Source organism: Miscanthus floridulus, chromosome 10 (genome assembly GCF_019320115.1).
Source record: "Miscanthus floridulus cultivar M001 chromosome 10, ASM1932011v1, whole genome shotgun sequence".
Classification (NCBI taxonomy): domain Eukaryota; kingdom Viridiplantae; phylum Streptophyta; class Magnoliopsida; order Poales; family Poaceae; genus Miscanthus; species Miscanthus floridulus.
Window position 1 is genome coordinate 72,509,371 of NC_089589.1, and position 16,585 is coordinate 72,525,955.

The window sequence follows — 16,585 nt, forward strand, 5'->3', positions numbered from 1 at the left end:
GGGTCGACACCACTAAATAGCTAACGTTCAATGATCAGTCAGCCCTCATGACATTCTATTTTTGGCAAAAAAAAAATCGTAACTTCCCTTTTCTGGAAAGTTTTCCATTTTTGGCAAAAAAAATCTGCAACTTTCTTTCTTTTGAAAGTTACAAAGTTATACGCATAACTTTTACGTATAGCTTGTGGGACAAACTTCATATAACTTATATATATAACTTATACACATGACTTCGATGTATATCTTCAACGTAACAAAGTTATACACATAACTTATATATATAACTTACTACATGGCAAAGTTATACGCATAACTTTTATGTATAATATTTTGCGAAACAAACGTATCAACATGATTTCTTAGAAAGCTAAAAAAAATTATACACAAAACTTTATGTATAACTTGTTTGTATAACTTAGATATATAATTTAATGGTTGACTTAGATGTAAAGTTGGACGTCTAAGTTATATTTAAGAACTTAGATATACAAATTAATATCACAACATATTAGTAGAATATGAAAACTATGTATGAAAATAACTATGTAGTATAATTTGTTTGTCTATTATTTTACGTAAAAACTGTATCAAAAAAGTTATGATAAAAATGGTGATGAGTTTTTGTTCTCTAAAATGTTATATTGTCAAAGTTATCAGTATAAGTTGTAGAAATAAATTATGTTCCGTAACATATAGGTATAACTTAGTTACTTTCTAAAAATGGATCCACAACTTTTTCCAAATAAGAAAAGTCGGGGGAGCAGCTGATCGTTTTCGCTGGATTCGAATCCAATGAACGACCGCCGGAATGGAATTGACGTATGGGGTTGGTCTGGTTGGCGAGGTAACTACCAAATAGTCTGACCCTGATTACCATCGATTTCTTGCCCCTGTGTGAGGTTTTTCAATTGATTGATGATTGCCCTTGACCCGTCCGCCGGACCCTGGCGTGCCGCGCGCCCGGCCCGCTCGCCACCGGCCATGCAACATAAAACACTTGCAACATGAAAAATATTTAAATGCAACATACGTCTGAAAGTAGATGAAACATTTAGAACACACAATTGCAACATGTGTGTGAAACACATGAAACATCCAGATTTGTAACTTGCAACATAAAACGACTTGCTGCAGCATAAGACTGAAAACAACTAAAATATTTAGAACATACTGTTGCAACATATGTGTGAAATGTATGCAACATCTAGATAAAAAAAGACTACAACAGATAGATGAAACATTTTAAACAAACTCTTGCAACATGCCTTTGAAACACTTGCAACATATGTAATATGTGCAACATCCCACGATATACTTTTGGAATAAAGGGCGTACCCAGTGCAGAGAGCTCCCGCTCTGTGCGGAGTCTGGGGAAGGGTGTCAGTGGCAAGCCTTACCCTCGCCTGTGCAATGCGAGGAGACCGCGACTCGAACCCAGGACCTTCCGGTCACAGGCGGTAAGACTCTACCGCTTGCACCAGGCCCACCTTTCCCACGATCTACTTTTGGAATACAAAGGTGAAATAATTACAACATACACCTGAAACGTCTGGAACACTTGAAACGTATGCAGCATAAGGGAGGAAAGGCCAGGCCAGTCGATTCTGGGCGTTGGGGTGGGAGCCGTGGCGCGCGAGCACCACTAGCACCGGCCACGCTCGTGGGTGCCCTTGGCTCGGTCGGGGAAGACATGAGGCGCCACAACACGTGTGCCCAACGGGCATGGCGCGGCGATGGGCGACGAACGAATGACGAGGGAGCGATCGACGCAGATGAGTGCCATGTAGGTGAGCGGCGCAGGGAGCGAGGGTGCGTGGCGCGGCCGGCGATTGGCGAAAGGGCACAGCGTGGCAGCCCGACAAGCGTGCTCTGGGGAAGGGGGCGGCCACGCAGGTGAGTGGCGCAGGGAGCAAGGGCGCGTGGCGAGGCCGGCGACGGGAAAGAAAACGACATGGCAGTCCGATGAGCATGCGCTGGAGAAAGGGGCGGACGGATAAGTACGAAGGAGTAGGTCGTGGGCTTAGGAGGGACGGACAGCTAAGCACAAGATACCGGGGATTTGATTTTTTTGTTTGGGCTGCTCCCGGGGAGCCACTTGTGCACGCATAGTCACGGTGCAGGAAGTATTTCCGTATAAACAGAAGGAAGCGCCCGCCTCCTAAGTGATGGGCCGTCCTGGGCCTTTCCGCGTGCTTCGTTGGGCTAGATTACTGGGTAGGAGCGTAGGGGGTCTCAGAATCGCCAAGGCAGTGAAGCTGCCTTCAACTTGCGCCACCAGTCCCACCACCGCCGCGGCGCCGCCGCCTCTCACCTGCCCGACCAGCCGCCGCCGGATCCTGCCTCACCAAACACCGACCCCATCGCCGTCACGGCGTCGCCCTCCTTAGTCAGGATGTTCGTTTGTTTCTTCTGTTCTTGGTGAGTAATCCCAGTTCCTAGCTTAGCTTGGATAGATTCCCTTGCTCTGACAGCTAGCTGTTACAGTAGCTCTCTTCTCAATCAAAACCAAATTGAGGATTACTGTGCTGCGTGGTGCCCTTCTAACTCGATCCAATCCATCCACCGCAGAGGATTATTATTCAACTAGGTTCTTCTTCAGAGGCAGCGCGCAAGATCAACATTGGTTGCGACTACAGGAGTTGTTGCTTCAGCGCAATCAAGCTGCCGGGGCAGTTTGTTTTCCAGAATTATTGGGGGGATTGAACTGAGCTGCCGCGCTCCCGCGCTGATCCCTCCCCTGCCATGGCGTGCGCCGCTGACAGTATCAGAGGCCCTTTCATGCTCTCTGCAAGGCACCGCACCGATGTGCTGGCCAATAATAACTTGTGCATTGGCTTGAAGTCTTCGGTGTCTTACTCTGTAGCTCAGCGGTGGAGCAGCAATTACTCTTCCGTTACGATGCGGCATGTCACATCCCATTGTCCCTTGATTGTTGGGGCTTCAGCAAGGTGGCGCTCAAACTCGAAAGCTTCATCAACCGAAGTGGGCACTGCTTCTTCTGGTATATTATAAGACAATGGATTATTGTTATTTTGTTATCTTCAGCTCAGCAATCTGAAATGAAGTGTGTTAATGTAAATGAAAACCCAAGAGCAAGCTGATTTGACGCCTGTTTATTGCCTTTTCCCCAGATGAGAGGATAACTGTATTGGTCATTGGTGGTGGAGGCCGTGAGCACGCTCTTTGTTATGCCTTGAACCGTTCCCCATCTTGCAGTGCAGTTCTATGCGCCCCTGGTAATGCGGGTATTGCTCAGTCCATGGATGCAACTTGTATCTCTGATTTGGACATCTCCAGTAGTGCTGATGTTATCTCGTTCTGTCGCAAGAGGGGAGTGGGAATGGTTGTAGTGGGTCCTGAAGCCCCACTTGTTGCGGGTCTTGTGAATGACCTCGTGAAAGTTGGGATACCAACCTTTGGCCCTTCATCGGAGGCTGCAGCGTTAGAAGGATCAAAGGACTTCATGAAGAAGCTATGTGACAAGTACAATATCCCAACAGCCAAGGTACTTCCTATTACAATTTATGCTGACTGTTAAGCTTAAGCCCTATAGGCTAGTCTTGGTCTGACTACAGGGTTTTGTTTACGAAAGATAGCTGCATATAGGTGGCTGCATCTGCAGGTTAAGAAATGAATCAAATATACCATTTTAGGTGCTGTCATAGAGACACTTTGTTTTCATACAATTGCTAGCCCTGCTCATGTCAAATAGTCACATACACTATGAGTAATGAGCTCTTATTTTCCATGGGCATCTCTGATTTTCTTGCTGAACTATATTAAAGAACCATTCGTAATTGTATTTGAAATTGAAGTTACTGTGTTGCTCGGACGTCGGAAAACAGAAAATGTAAAGTCAGTATACAAAAAAAGGAGGAAAACCCAGCTCATTCATTTGTATGTATTGATAATTTCAGATGTTAAGCCATACAAACCTTGCTAGTCTGAGCACTTATGTTCTCTACTTCTCTCTTGTAGTATCGCACATTCATGGATGCTGTGGAAGCTAAACAATATGTCAAACATGAAGGAGCCCCTATTGTTGTTAAAGCTGATGGACTGGCCGCTGGAAAGGGTGTGGTTGTTGCGATGACTTTGGATGAGGCATTCGAAGCCATAGACTCTATGTTGGTTGACGGCTCATTTGGTTCTGCTGGTTCACGGGTTATCATTGAAGAATTTCTAGAGGGTGAAGAAGCATCTTTCTTTGCATTGGTAGATGGTGAAAATGCTTTGCCTCTTGAATCAGCACAGGATCACAAAAGAGTTGGTGATGGTGATGTTGGCCCAAATACCGGCGGTATGGGTGCATACTCCCCTGCACCAATAGTGACAGATGAGCTCAAACGCATAGTCATGGAAAGTATAATTATCCCTACTGTTAAAGGCATGGCAGCCGAAGGGTGCAAGTTTGTTGGTGTATTATATGCTGGACTTATGATTGAGAAGAAATCTGGGCTGCCTAAGCTTATTGAGTACAATGTAAGATTTGGTGACCCAGAATGCCAGGTTAGTTACCCATCTCGAAATCTATTATTCATTTATGTATGTTTACAGGGCAAGAAGTTTCACAATATTAATTGTCAAAAATAAGATCAAATCAAAAGGTTCATGCAGTTTAACTCCTGTATAGTAGAGTGTTGGAATGCATCCAGCAAGAATGTAGTACAGACAAAAAAAGTATCAAACTAAATATCTGCAGCCACAAAACAAGGACGTTAAAAGAGCTCTGGCTGAATGAAAAAAGAAAGAAAGAGATCATCTGCTTCCAGGATCTTTTGGAATAAAATCATCTGATTGTTTAATAGACTTTCAAAGTTTCAATCTAACGGACCAATGCATTATAGTTTATATACATATCTAAATTTGATTTTTGCAATTTTGTTTTTGGTTTACATGACAACAATATAATCAAGGCATTTTCATTGGACAACAGAATGCAACGAATTTTGCATATCTTTCCAACAGAGTCTATCCTTGTGCTGCACTTTTGTGCTGAGATTTGCTCTCTAGGTCTGCCTCCAGTAGTTCACTCTATTTTTTTTAACGAACGCTCACTCTGTTTTCTTCCTGTGGAGAAGCTGAATAGACTGCATTACTGCAGCCCTATCGTTTCTGTGTTACACAATAGCATAGTGGAGTTAGCCTAGGTGATCAGAGATATGATGTACAATCTAAAAAAGGAGATACAAGGTATAGCGAAAACAATGATGGCAGAGCCCAGTGAGTAATTGCAACACGTACCTTTTTTAGATCTGCCTATTCAGGATTAATCTTCTAGCCATTATACTGTTCCATATTATTTGTTTAATTAGTATTAACTACCATAGTTTTCAAGGAAAAAAAAGTTTTTGGTTCTCCTCCTCTTTGGTAAGCTCAGCGCTTACCATTGACGAGGTAGCTTGTAATGTTTCTTTGCTTCCTCTTAATGAAATACGTGCCTCGGTCGCGAAAAAAAAAAGTTTCCGAGGAAAAAAAGTATTAACTACCATAAAGTTTCTGTAATTCATGTAATTGTGGAAACTCCAATATAGTGGTGGGCCCAGTGGGTAGTCCAGGTAGGCCCAGGACTACCCACAAATTTGGCCCAAAATTCTATTACTACTCTTCAGAAACCAAGAAAAATTGGCCCAAACGCTCTCCTTCCAGCTTCCCCTGGGCACTCTCGTCTCAGCCCAGGCGGAAGATACCGCGAGTCCGCGTTCCTCGCCCCCCGACCCCTACGCGACGTGGGTACGAGCGACCGCCCCAGGCGCGCGCCGCCCCTCCCGGCTGCCCGCCACCGGCGCGAACGCCTGCCCCACCTCGCCAGCCGGCCCACCCCTGCTCGCCCCACACCCGCGGCCCCACCGGCTCCTCCAGTCCACCGGCGGCCGGCGCCGGACACGTCTAGCCGCCGCCCGCTAGCGCCCCACGGCGGCCGCTGCCATCCACTACACCGCCCTGGCCGGCTGGCCGCCTGGCCCCAGCCAACGGGCCCCTGCCCTACCCCCGGTGGCTGACTGAGTAACTAGTCACTGGTAGGTGCTTCTGTAGTTCTGTTCCCAATTCCCATATCCACTGAGGTCCTGTTTGGTAGTATTTTTCAGGTGTAAACCATTTTCACATATAATTTGTTGTGCACAAGGATACTACTGTATTTTTTTACACCTGAAAAATGTTGTTTGGGCAAAAGCTTCTGCCTGCATGATTGCATATGATGTGTGGTGCTTATATCTGTATTGTGCTGATCCTTCAATTATGAATGACACATCTGCAATTGCAGTTTCTTTTTTTTGTAAGACCTTATCTTATGTATGATCTATTTGAGTAAGTTTCGGACCTATTTATGTAAGTTTTGAACCTTTTAAATGTATTATCGTAATTTGGTTAATTTATAGCTATGTTTGCCGAACTTTTTGTTTGGATTTTATAGTATTACACATGAAATTTTTTTACTAGGACTACTCTGGTCTTAGATCCTGGGTCCGCCACTGCTCCAATATTTTACTCTATCTGCTGTAAAAAGTTCCATTTTTGTTTTTTTACATCAATGATAGTCTATTCGGTTTGGCCAGTTTAGATGGCCCTGAACCCAGCAGTGGGACTATGCTGATGCCCGGTAGCTGCACCAGAAGGGCAGGGACAGATGAAATACTAGGAAGTAGGAACTATGATTCTTGCTTAATGAGAGGAGATACAGCACATAGAGCAAGTTGACCCTTAAGGAACTGATTTCTGAAATTAAGGAAACAAACCAATATAATTTTTACCTCTAAATAAGAACAAATCTTAAGTCTACTGGAACTGTAAACACGGGGGATGAAAAGTACTACCTATCAAAATTAAATCTAAAAGTATGTCAGAAAAAAAGTATGATTGTTATTTTTTATCAGGAATAGCTGTTTATCTAAGTACATAGGAACTCAATTGCAGGCCAGCATCACTTCAGATTGCTATTGTTGTAACTAAAAATGCTAATGCATTGCTACATTGTAATTATAATGTTCAATGATCTTTATAGAAAATTTCCTTTCCTTTCGTTGTGCTTGTCTAATACATCTCAGAATTATGTACTTGACCTGTGAAATATTATGTCCATGATATTCCAATTAGGCCCTGTTTGGATACAAAGTATTTTTGGAGTTTTAGAAAAATACCATGGTTTTGTGAAATACTTTGGTTTTAGAGTGCAATGAAGTGTTTGTGTGCAACAAACTTTATGGTTTTGAATACCATGGTATAGCTGAAACTGTAGTTTTTTTTGGAGTTTTAAAAACTCCACTCTAGGCCTCTTTTTTCTAAACCACGGTTTTGCACATCAATGGTTCTAAAACTACAGACTACAGTTCTTGATACTATGGTTTCTTCATACTACGACATCCAAACAAGGCCTATCCTTTTCTCTACTAATTTGTATTCCTGTCATTATAGGTTCTGATGATGCAATTAGAATCTGATTTGGCACAAGTTCTGTTATCCGCCTGCCGGGGAGGATTGAGCAATGTTTCGCTAACCTGGTCACCTGAAATGGCAATGGTGGTTGTAATGGCAAGCAAGGGGTACCCTGGCTCTTATAAGAAGGGTACAACAACAACAACAACAACAAAGCCTTTAAGTCCCAAACAAGTTGGGGTAGGCTCTTATAAGAAGGGTACTGTAATAAAAAACCTAGACAGGGCTGAGCAGGCCTCTCCATCTGTCAAGATATTCCATGCTGGGACAGCACTAGATGAAGATGGCAATCTTGTCGCCGTTGGAGGCCGAGTTCTTGGTGTCACTGCCAAGGGCAAGGACATCGAAGAAGCAAGGGCAAGAGCATATAATGCAGTAGATGCAGTTGATTGGCCAGAAGGGTTCTTCAGGCGTGACATTGGTTGGCGAGCACTGAGGCACAAGCAAGTGGCTAACTACCCATGACTATGGGGTTTTCATAGAGAACCACAAATAAGGTGAGCTTGTAGCGTTACAAGTAATAAAAATGGAAACATGTAACCTTCACTGTTTTTGGTTGTGGAATGACAAAGTATTGCTGGTCAAACAGCAGCATGTTCAAATTTTAACACCTGCTGGTTTCAGTATTTGTAGATGTTTATAAACTGACCTTGTGTTCACAGTCCAGACAAGCACTTGAGTGAAAACAGCACCATCTGAATTCTGACCAATTGTGTCTTCATTTTTCAGACAAGTGGATGTCCCAAATAATTGTGACATCTCCTACATGTTGTCCATTAAAATGTTAATGATACCTTTGCTTTTCATATTATGTACTGTACTCGTTGGACCAGCTCTATCATCAGAAAGTACAGAACAGAGATGCATACAACTTTACAAGAATATTGCTAACAACGACCCACTACAGCCGCATATAGCTACAGGAGAGATGAAAAAGGCCAATACAAACAGTTGATATGAAATTCCAGAGTGCGGCAGCTCTATCGGAAATATCCAAATCCTCTCGATTGGTTTATGGTGCAACGGCTTTCCCGGTGAGCGGTGACCGTGCTATCAGAGGTAATCAGGATATTCTCTCTTCGTTTTCATTGCTACATGAGCTCTTGCCATGTCAAGTCACAGTTAATTTGGCACTGTTTTTCCAGCTTCTTAGAGATCCATCATCCTGTCAATCCTGTTTGGTGAAATGACCAACTAAAGTACAAGGTGTTCCAGTAAGCATCTTTATCTCGTGTCTGTCTTCTCTCCCTTATAAAACTTGCAGCTTCTATCTCTCCTTTAACTTTCACGATTAAAGCTACACATATAAGCGCGACGGTCGAACCGGTTTTCTCGTGTGAATTCTTTCTGGAGCAGCATGCTGACACTGCAACTCCTGACTGAAACCATGCTGTTGCTGTCCATATAGTACATTATACGGATATCATCATCTGTTCATGAACCTCTGAATTTTGTCTCAGTGGTTCAGTCTATCTCTGCTTCCATAAAAGTTGTGCGATTCAGTTGTCTAGCTTGCTTGTGTGCTTTAAGCGTTGGGAAGTGAGATGTTTTCAAAGACTGTCAAGTACTACCGCTCTTTTTTCGCACTTCTCTTTCATGCTTTCCCTGAAACCAAAGCTCCAGTCAAGAATCTTCCAACAGATGATCACACCACACCTGTTTCTGACAAAAAATGGCTCAAATAATACAAAAAGCTATGAACAAGTACCGGGGGTACTCATTAGACATAAACAAGGATTAGTGTAAAGGTGAGGAGCTAGTACTAGTAGAGTTGTAGTTGGACAATGGATGGTGGCTAAAGATTACCAGGAGATTACAAAGTAAGAAAGCTATGATGATGGAAGGGATGCTATTGTTGCATGCATCGGACAGCACAAACCCCTAGCTAGGTGATAGCATATGATCAGACCCTATACACCTTTGAATTGCTAGATAATGAACCAAAAAGAAAAGAAAAGAATTTGGGAAAAAAAAGAGAAGAAAGATTAAAAAAAAAAGTTACATGTTATTGATCCCCCCCAGCTCTTGTCACACCATCTCCAATGTCCGCCGACCAACTTGTAGAACGTCGAGCTCCAATCTGCACCACATGCTGTAACTTTAGTCCTGCACGATGATGAGTCTTGTGTCTTGTAACAATGGCAGCAAACACAGGTGCCGTCAGGCCAACAGGTCCGGGAACAGCTTGTAGCAGTTGGCCGTCGGCGGCTCCTTCCCGCCGTCGTCGGGGCTGCAGCTCTCCTCCCCGCCCGGTGTCGGCGCCGCCGCAGCCGACGAGGAGGTGGACGGCGACGTCTGCGCGGACGACGACGCCGCGTGGCGCGGGAACTCGTCGGCGAGCGTCTGCACCACCTCCCGCATGGTGGGGCGCTCCACGCTGTTGTCCTGCACGCAGAGCATGGCGACGAAGAAGAGGTGCGCCACCTCGTCGGCGGGCGCGCCGGCAAGGCGGCGGTCCGTGATCCCGGCCACGGCCTCCCGGCGGCCGCCTGCCGTGACACGCTTGGCCCACTGCACGATGTCCACGCCTTCCCCGAAGTCCGGCCCCACGGGGCGGCGCCCCGTGATGAGCTCCAGCAGCACCACCCCGTAGCTGTACACGTCGCTCTTCTCGTCCACCCGCAGCGTGTACGCATACTCTGAAATGTTTTTTTATCAAACTAAATTAATATAAGCAGGTTATTTAAAGCAACAGCAACATAATCGTATTGTACGTGTTAAAAGCAAGGATCCAAATCCAAGTGTATCTAGGTACGTGCTGTTTTTTAAACACGGCTGCATGGTAGGCTCCCATGATGGATTTTGAATAGTGCATAAACTGGCTACTCCTCCTACCAGTCTACCACAGCTGGTCCTGTGCATGGAGGACAAGACCTAGTAGTGCACACCTACCACGCGGCGACGAATCCCAAGAGGAATGCCGAGCAGAGCAGCGTCAAATCCATTGGAATCTAAGAATCTTTCCCAAGACAATGCGCAAACCATCGCCAAATCCAAGGAAAATTCGTCGTCCGATCCGGATCAAGTGACTGCTGCCCGAATTAATCTTTGTCTAATACGCGTGCCCATGCCTGGGCTGCTGGCCAAGGCGATCCCAGCCAAATCGTATCTTTGTTTTTTTGAAACGAGCCAAATCGTATCTTTGAGCTAGCACGCATGAACCGGAAAATAAACTAGTGTATTGAAGCGAATGTCGCTGTTACCAAAAAGAGAGAGAGAGAGAAAAAGAAAGGGAAAAAGAAGTTCGTGGCTGCACGCATTAACAGTGGCGTATGCGATGCGCCTCTGCCGTTAAAAAAGCATGCTTGGCCCGTCTCCCTTTGGCGAAGCCCCCCATGCGGTCCGGGCGGAGGACCGCCGGACGACGACGCCTTTTGGGCTGGGTTACTGCGTGCCGGTCAAAGATACAGCAGCTACGGAAAAAAATGCGACTGGGTACTCGTCTGTACAGACAGTGACAGCGTATGTGTACCTCCAATTCCGAATCGCGCTGGGTGGGTGGGTGGCCAAAGACATCTTACGTCAGGACCGCACCACCATGCAGGGGGACATGCACGCGTTCCAGGCTTCATTCAGGCCTTTAGCCATTGATGGCCTTTGGAGTTTGGTGGCAAGCCCGATCAGACCGGCCTCTGGACTGGCTGAGTGCCTCCTCTGCGGCCTCTGGACTGGCCTGAGCTGACCCGATCAGACCGGTTTGACGTGCCAGTCCCCTGCCAAGGGAGTACACATGCGGTACACGGACACGGGAGTCCCGCCCCGACCCTGCACGCCCTGCCCCTGGGGGGCTGCCGTGCCGTGTCGTGCTGGCGCATATCGGCATCGCGTGCCGTGCATGCATGAGTGCATGACCGGCGAAGCGAAGGCGAACGACGCCGCGGAGGAGGCCCACCGGGCCCACGCCCGCATCGTCCAGTCACCATCGGCGCTGGGGTAGGGCGGCTAGGGCCCGCGCCGGGAATTATTTCAATGCCGGGCCCACGGCTCCGTGCTGACGTGGCTGCAAAAACTGACTCCAAGTATGTGTGCGAGTACGTACTGTACTCGTACGTGGCCTGCACCGGCACCCCCAGATATCGGCTCAATCATTCACAATATTTTCGTGACGGGAAAAATGGATTATATACGCACCCTAGTCAACTTGGTCTACGTTGGTCATGTCATGTGTCCTGCTATGGTGTGTATGTACAGTAGAGGCGTGCCGGCCGGCGCGGAGGCAAGACACTGTCGCGTCGCGTCCCGTCCCGTCCCGATTGACCATTGGCACGTTCACCTGCTGACACCACCACACCATTGACTTCTCCCTGAGCGCTGGGTCCTACTCCTACGCCCATTCCCCCCACGGACGACAGACAACCCATCGTGCCACGTACGGGTCCTACACGCCCAATCAAATCCTAACCGTGTGATTTACGAGCACAGACGGACGGAAAACCGTACGTACCAGGGGCGATGTAGCCGTAGGATCCAGCGACGGCGGACATGCACTCGTCGGTGGCGCCGGCGCCGGAGCGGCGGAGGAACTTGGCGAGGCCGAAGTCGGCGACGCGGGCCTCCAGGTTGTCGCCGAGGAGGATGTTGTTGGACTTGACGTCGCGGTGCACGATCATGGGCGTGCAGTCGTGGTGGAGGTAGCACAGCCCGCGCGCCGCCTCCAGCGCGATCCGGTACCGCCGCTCCCACGCCAGGGACGCGCCGCGCTTCTTGCCGTTGCCGTGGAGCACCTCCCCGAGGCTGCCGCCGCCCATGTACTCGTACACCAGCACGTTCGCGTCGCGGTTCGTGCAGAACGCCAGCAGGCGCACGATGTTCCGGTGCCGGATGCTGCCCAGCGTCCGGACCTCAGCTTTGAACCCGCGGTCGTCGCCGGCACCCCCTTGTGCCTGCAGGCGCTTCACCGCGATCGCGCCGCCCGACCGGGTCCGCCCCGCGTACACGACGCCGGCGCCGCCGCGGCCCACCACGTTGCCGTCCTTCATGCACTCGATCACCTCCGCCACGCCGAAGTCCACCTTGTGGAACGCCGTGAACCACCACCGGCCTTCCCCGCCGCCGCCGCCGCCGTCCACGCGGAACGACCGCGCGCGGAGCACGGCCGCCGCCGCGAACACCACGGAGCAGGCCAGCAGGCCCAGCGCCAGCACCAGTTTCAGCTCCCCGCCGCGCCGCGCCGTCGTCGTCGTCACGCCTTCCGTGTAGTTATTGCACGGCCGGCTCACCACCGGGCCGCACAGCCTCGGGTTGCCCGCGAACGCCGTCGCGTTCAGGTACGCCAGCTGCCCCGTGTCCGGGAGCTGCCCGGACAGGTCGTTGTACGAGAAGTCCGCCGCCGTGAGGCTGCTCATGGCGCCGATCGCCGCCGGGATCGCGTCCTCCAGCGCGTTCCGCGACAGGTTGAGGTAGTTCAGCACCCGGATGCTCGCGATCGCCTCGGGGATCGCGCCGGACAGGTTGTTCCTGCTGAGATCGAGGTACGTGAGCTCGCCGCACTGCCCGAGCGCCGCCCCCGGGACCGCCCCCGACAGCTGGTTGCCGCTGAGGTCGAGCTTCACGAGCCGCCGGAGCTCCCCGAGCTCCGGCGGCACGGCGCCGCCGATCCGGTTGTTGCTCGCGAGCAGCGTCTGCAGCGCGGTGAGGTTGGCCAGCGTGCTCGGCAGCGGGCCCGACAGCAGGTTGTTGGACAGGTTGAGCTGCGCCAGCTGCGACGAAGGACTGGCGGACGCGCTCGGGTTCGACGGCACGGCGCCGGAGAGCAGGTTGTTGTGGAGCTCCAGCAGGCTGAGACGAGGCAGGTACAGCAGCCCGGCGGGGATGCTGCCGTTGAGGTAGTTCTGGCCAAGCCGGACACGGGTGAGGCTCGTGCACGAACCGAGCGACCCCGGGATGGGCCCGAAGAGGAAATTGTTCATGAGGATGGCCGTGTGGAGCTGCCCCGACGCGCACAGCGTCTCCGGGATGACGCCGGTGAGGCGGTTTGACGACAGGTCGACGATCCGGAGCGGCGCGCTGGCGCCGAGCCCCGCGGGGACGCGGCCCGTGAGGTTGTTCATGAACAGCTGCACCGTCTCCAGGCGCGGCAGCGCGGCGATGAAGTCCGGCACCGGGCCGTGGAGCCGGTTCAGGAACAGGTTCAGCAGCCTGAGCGAGGTGAGCGACGCCAGCGAGCGAGGGACCTCGCCCGTGAGCGCGTTGTTGGAGAGGTCCAGCGCGGTGAGCGACGTGAGGTTGCCGAGCTCTGGCGGGATGGGCCCGGAGAGCTGGTTCGTGTGGAGGAACAGCGTGTCGAGCGACGCGAGCGCGCCGAGCTCCGCGGGTACCCGCCCCGTGAGGCCGCAGTTGGAGACGTCCAGCACGGTGAGGCTGCGCAGCGCGCTGAGCGCCGGCGGGATGCCGCCGTCGAACACGTTGTAGTACCCCAGATAGAGCTCCCGGAGCGTGGTGAGGTTGCCGAGCTCCGGCGGGATGCGGCCCTGCAGGTTGTTGCCATTGAGGGACAGGTACTCCACCGCGGGCATCGCGCCGTACGCCGCCGGGATCTCGCCCGTGAAGTAGTTGCCGCCGAGGTCCAGGTACCGGAGCCTCGGCAGTCCCGCGACGCCGAGCGGGAGCGGGGACGAGAAGTTGTTGTCGTAGGCGTCCAGCACCTCGAGCGCGGGAAGCGACGCCAAGTCCCAGCCGCCGTCGAGGTCGAGCCCGCCGCTCAGCTGGTTTCCGGACACGTTGACGTGGCGCAGCGCCGGGAGCGGCGACGCGATGGCGACGGCGCCCACGATGCCGTTCCCGGCCAGCGAGAGGCTCTCGAGCGCGCCGAGCCCCGTCACGCGGACCGAGACGGGCGCCGCGCCGCTGGCGGACACGTTCATGTTAGCGATGTCGACGGCGACCACGCGCCCGGCCGCACCGCACCGGACGCCCGTCCAGGCGCACACGGACCCGGCATTGGCCGCCGACCACGACCGCAGCGCGCCCGGGCGGCAGCCCAGCGCGGCCTTGAGCGCGAGCAGCGCCATCGCGTCACCGCGCATGTCGCCTGTCCCGTTCCCGTTCCCATTACCATCGGCGGCGGCTGCATTGGTGGTGGACAGGAGCGCGAAATGCAGGAGGACCAGCAGGAGCAGAGGTCGCGAGGGCCTCATCGATCGAGGGCGCGTCGAATGTTTCGTTGTCTCTGAGCTTGTGAAATTGCTGTTCAGGAGACTAGCTAGAGGAGTTGATGAGCTGCCGCCATTGGAGGTGGTTTAGTAAGCTGTGCGGAGAGAGAGGAGGGGTAAGGGCATGCGAGAATCTTGAGAAGCTTCACAAGAAGATGGAGTGGAGGCTTGAGAGTGAAGCTGGGAGGTGGAAGATGATAGATTGTGTCAGGGGCGATCGAGGGGAATATGTTCGTTCGTTCGCTCGCTGTGGCATGGAGCCGGAGGGTTTTTTTTTGTCTTTTGAGATATATATGGCGTGTGGGTGAAGGGTGTCTAGACTTGGCATTGCTCTGCTCTGCTCTCTGGTTTCAGTGGTGCTAGTGTGATTCTCTCATCTCTTTCCTTTTGCTTTTCTTTGGGAAGAGGAGAGGGGAGGCAACTGTTGAAGGCTTTTTGTAGGCAAGGAAGCAGCCAGCCATGGCGAAAGAGATGGGACGTGTGTGGCAAGTGGCGTGCGCTGTGCTAGGGAGTTTCTCTAGCTTTGAAATTCTCCAAGGACATGCATGCATGGTCCCTTTGGTATTTGTATTTTGGTTAGTTCAAATCTTTTGTGCTATTGGTTAACATAAGAGGGTATTTGGAGGAAAAAGGTTTGTTTGAATTATGATGGTGGCATTGTCGCGCCCGACAGCAAAGGAGGATTGCACTCCGGTCTCCATCAACGTACAGGAGCCGGCCGCCCGGCCCTATGAGTTTCGGTAATGATTGTGTAGAGCACAACAAAACAAATGGATCGGGAGAGATCTGCTCTCCTGGTTTTGTCGCTTTGCTAGGAGTTACGATGAAACCTTAGCCATGGCAATGACATGGGTACAAACCAAACATTTCGAATCACACCTCGCAGATATCCTCTAGATTGGTTACTCGTTAGGTGAAGCAAAGAATAACTCTGAAACCCACAACTAAAAAAATGATAGTCCATTCTTGAGGTCACAGAGAAAGAGATCGAGATGCTAAAGGTGAGTGATCTGAGTCACTGAGTGGGCAGGATAGGAAGGCAAGCAAGGAAGGGACAGGTTCCATATCACCCTGCCATCCATCCCCATGGCCACGACGAGGTGGTGGGAGGCAGGTGCAATTGCAGGCCAAGGCCACCAAGGCGATGCGAGCGCGGCCGGCCGCCCGGCTAAAGCGGCGTTCAAAGGCGGCGGGCTCCGGCTGGCTGGGGCACGGGACACCGGGGACAGGGGCCAGCAAAAGAAAGCAAAGGGGAGGTGAGATAAATAAAGCGGCCGGGGCGCGCCGGCTGCAAAAACAAAAGGCCCCGCCGTCCCTACTCCCTCCGGCGGCTCCAGTTCAGCAAAGCGATCGATGACGCGGGCGCGGCCAGCGGCGCCACCGGCACGGCACGGACCGCATCGCATGGCATGGCTCCGGCTGGCTCCCTCCGGTCACAAGGGCGGACGCAGCATGGATGGATGGCCGGACGGTGCATGATTGATGCGATGATCGGAGCGAGTTTAAAGTGAGATCGTCTTTGAGCCGAATGACTGACTTGAAGTTAAGCAACACAAACCAGCAGGCTATCTCTGCTCCAGTGCAGTGCTCCTACAGCACCGGCGTCCGGCAGGAGAGCAGGATCTTGATCTCGGTGCCGATTTGGAGGTGCTTTGCTGCGCCGCAAATTGTGTAGCACGAAAAGCAAACTGCCGGCAAGCTAGCTGTCGCTGTATAAACAGTAAGTTAAGTTAATCTGAATGTGTTACCGAACTGTGAACATTTCAAGTTTTCAATCACGGGTATTGATCCTCAAGAGATGCGCTTGAAAAAACATAAATCATAAAAATTCTCATAAAAACTATGAAGGTCTAGCTATCAGTATTTATTCCTTGCCGTTCTTTGTTCTTATTCAATATTGCAAATCCATTTCACTATGTTTATGGTGCATGGGTATATACTTACAACATTTTATTTTCATTGTGCAGACAGACAAATGTATGTTCAAGAAAACATGCGAC

General features: G+C 50.8%; 2 protein-coding genes across 6 annotated transcripts; one reads left to right on the plus strand and one right to left on the minus strand.

Moving 5' to 3' along the window:
* The first annotated feature begins 2,200 nt into the window (after positions 1–2,200).
* On the plus strand, positions 2,201–9,719 carry LOC136486729 (phosphoribosylamine--glycine ligase-like). 5 transcript variants are annotated; one of them, XM_066483697.1, is made up of 9 exons: positions 2,201–2,418; positions 2,569–3,001; positions 3,132–3,505; positions 3,979–4,509; positions 7,414–7,549; positions 7,619–7,931; positions 8,164–8,493; positions 8,580–8,648; positions 9,580–9,719. In XM_066483697.1, the coding sequence occupies exons 2-6, from the start codon at positions 2,743–2,745 to the stop codon at positions 7,897–7,899; spliced, it is 1,581 nt and encodes a 526-aa protein (XP_066339794.1). In that variant the 5' UTR covers positions 2,201–2,418; positions 2,569–2,742; the 3' UTR covers positions 7,900–7,931; positions 8,164–8,493; positions 8,580–8,648; positions 9,580–9,719. The 5 variants fall into 5 exon arrangements, with proteins under 5 accessions (XP_066339794.1, XP_066339790.1, XP_066339791.1 ...); XM_066483693.1 differs by having other exon boundaries at positions 7,414–7,931; XM_066483694.1 differs by having other exon boundaries at positions 7,414–7,931; positions 8,268–8,493.
* LOC136486724 (leucine-rich repeat receptor-like serine/threonine-protein kinase BAM1) lies at positions 8,584–14,760 on the minus strand. Its single transcript, XM_066483687.1, has 2 exons — positions 11,879–14,760; positions 8,584–10,073 (listed from the first exon to the last, which is right to left on the minus strand). Exons 1-2 carry the CDS (start codon positions 14,568–14,570, stop codon positions 9,595–9,597), a joined length of 3,171 nt encoding a protein of 1,056 aa, XP_066339784.1. The 5' UTR covers positions 14,571–14,760; the 3' UTR covers positions 8,584–9,594.
* Positions 14,761–16,585: the final 1,825 nt, after the last annotated feature.

Bases quoted from the DNA above. Each gene is read 5' to 3' on its own strand.
- LOC136486729 (XM_066483693.1), top strand. From the start codon at position 2,743: ATGGCGTGCGCCGCTGACAGTATCAGAGGCCCTTTCATGCTCTCTGCA. The intron at 3,002-3,131 runs GTATATTATAAG...CCTTTTCCCCAG, and splicing joins AGTGGGCACTGCTTCTTCTG to ATGAGAGGATAACTGTATTG. The intron at 4,510-7,413 runs GTTAGTTACCCA...CTGTCATTATAG, and splicing joins TTGGTGACCCAGAATGCCAG to GTTCTGATGATGCAATTAGA.
- LOC136486724 (XM_066483687.1), bottom strand. From the start codon at position 14,570: ATGAGGCCCTCGCGACCTCTGCTCCTGCTGGTCCTCCTGCATTTCGCG. The intron at 10,074-11,878 runs GTACGTACGGTT...AAAACATTTCAG, and splicing joins CTACGGCTACATCGCCCCTG to AGTATGCGTACACGCTGCGG.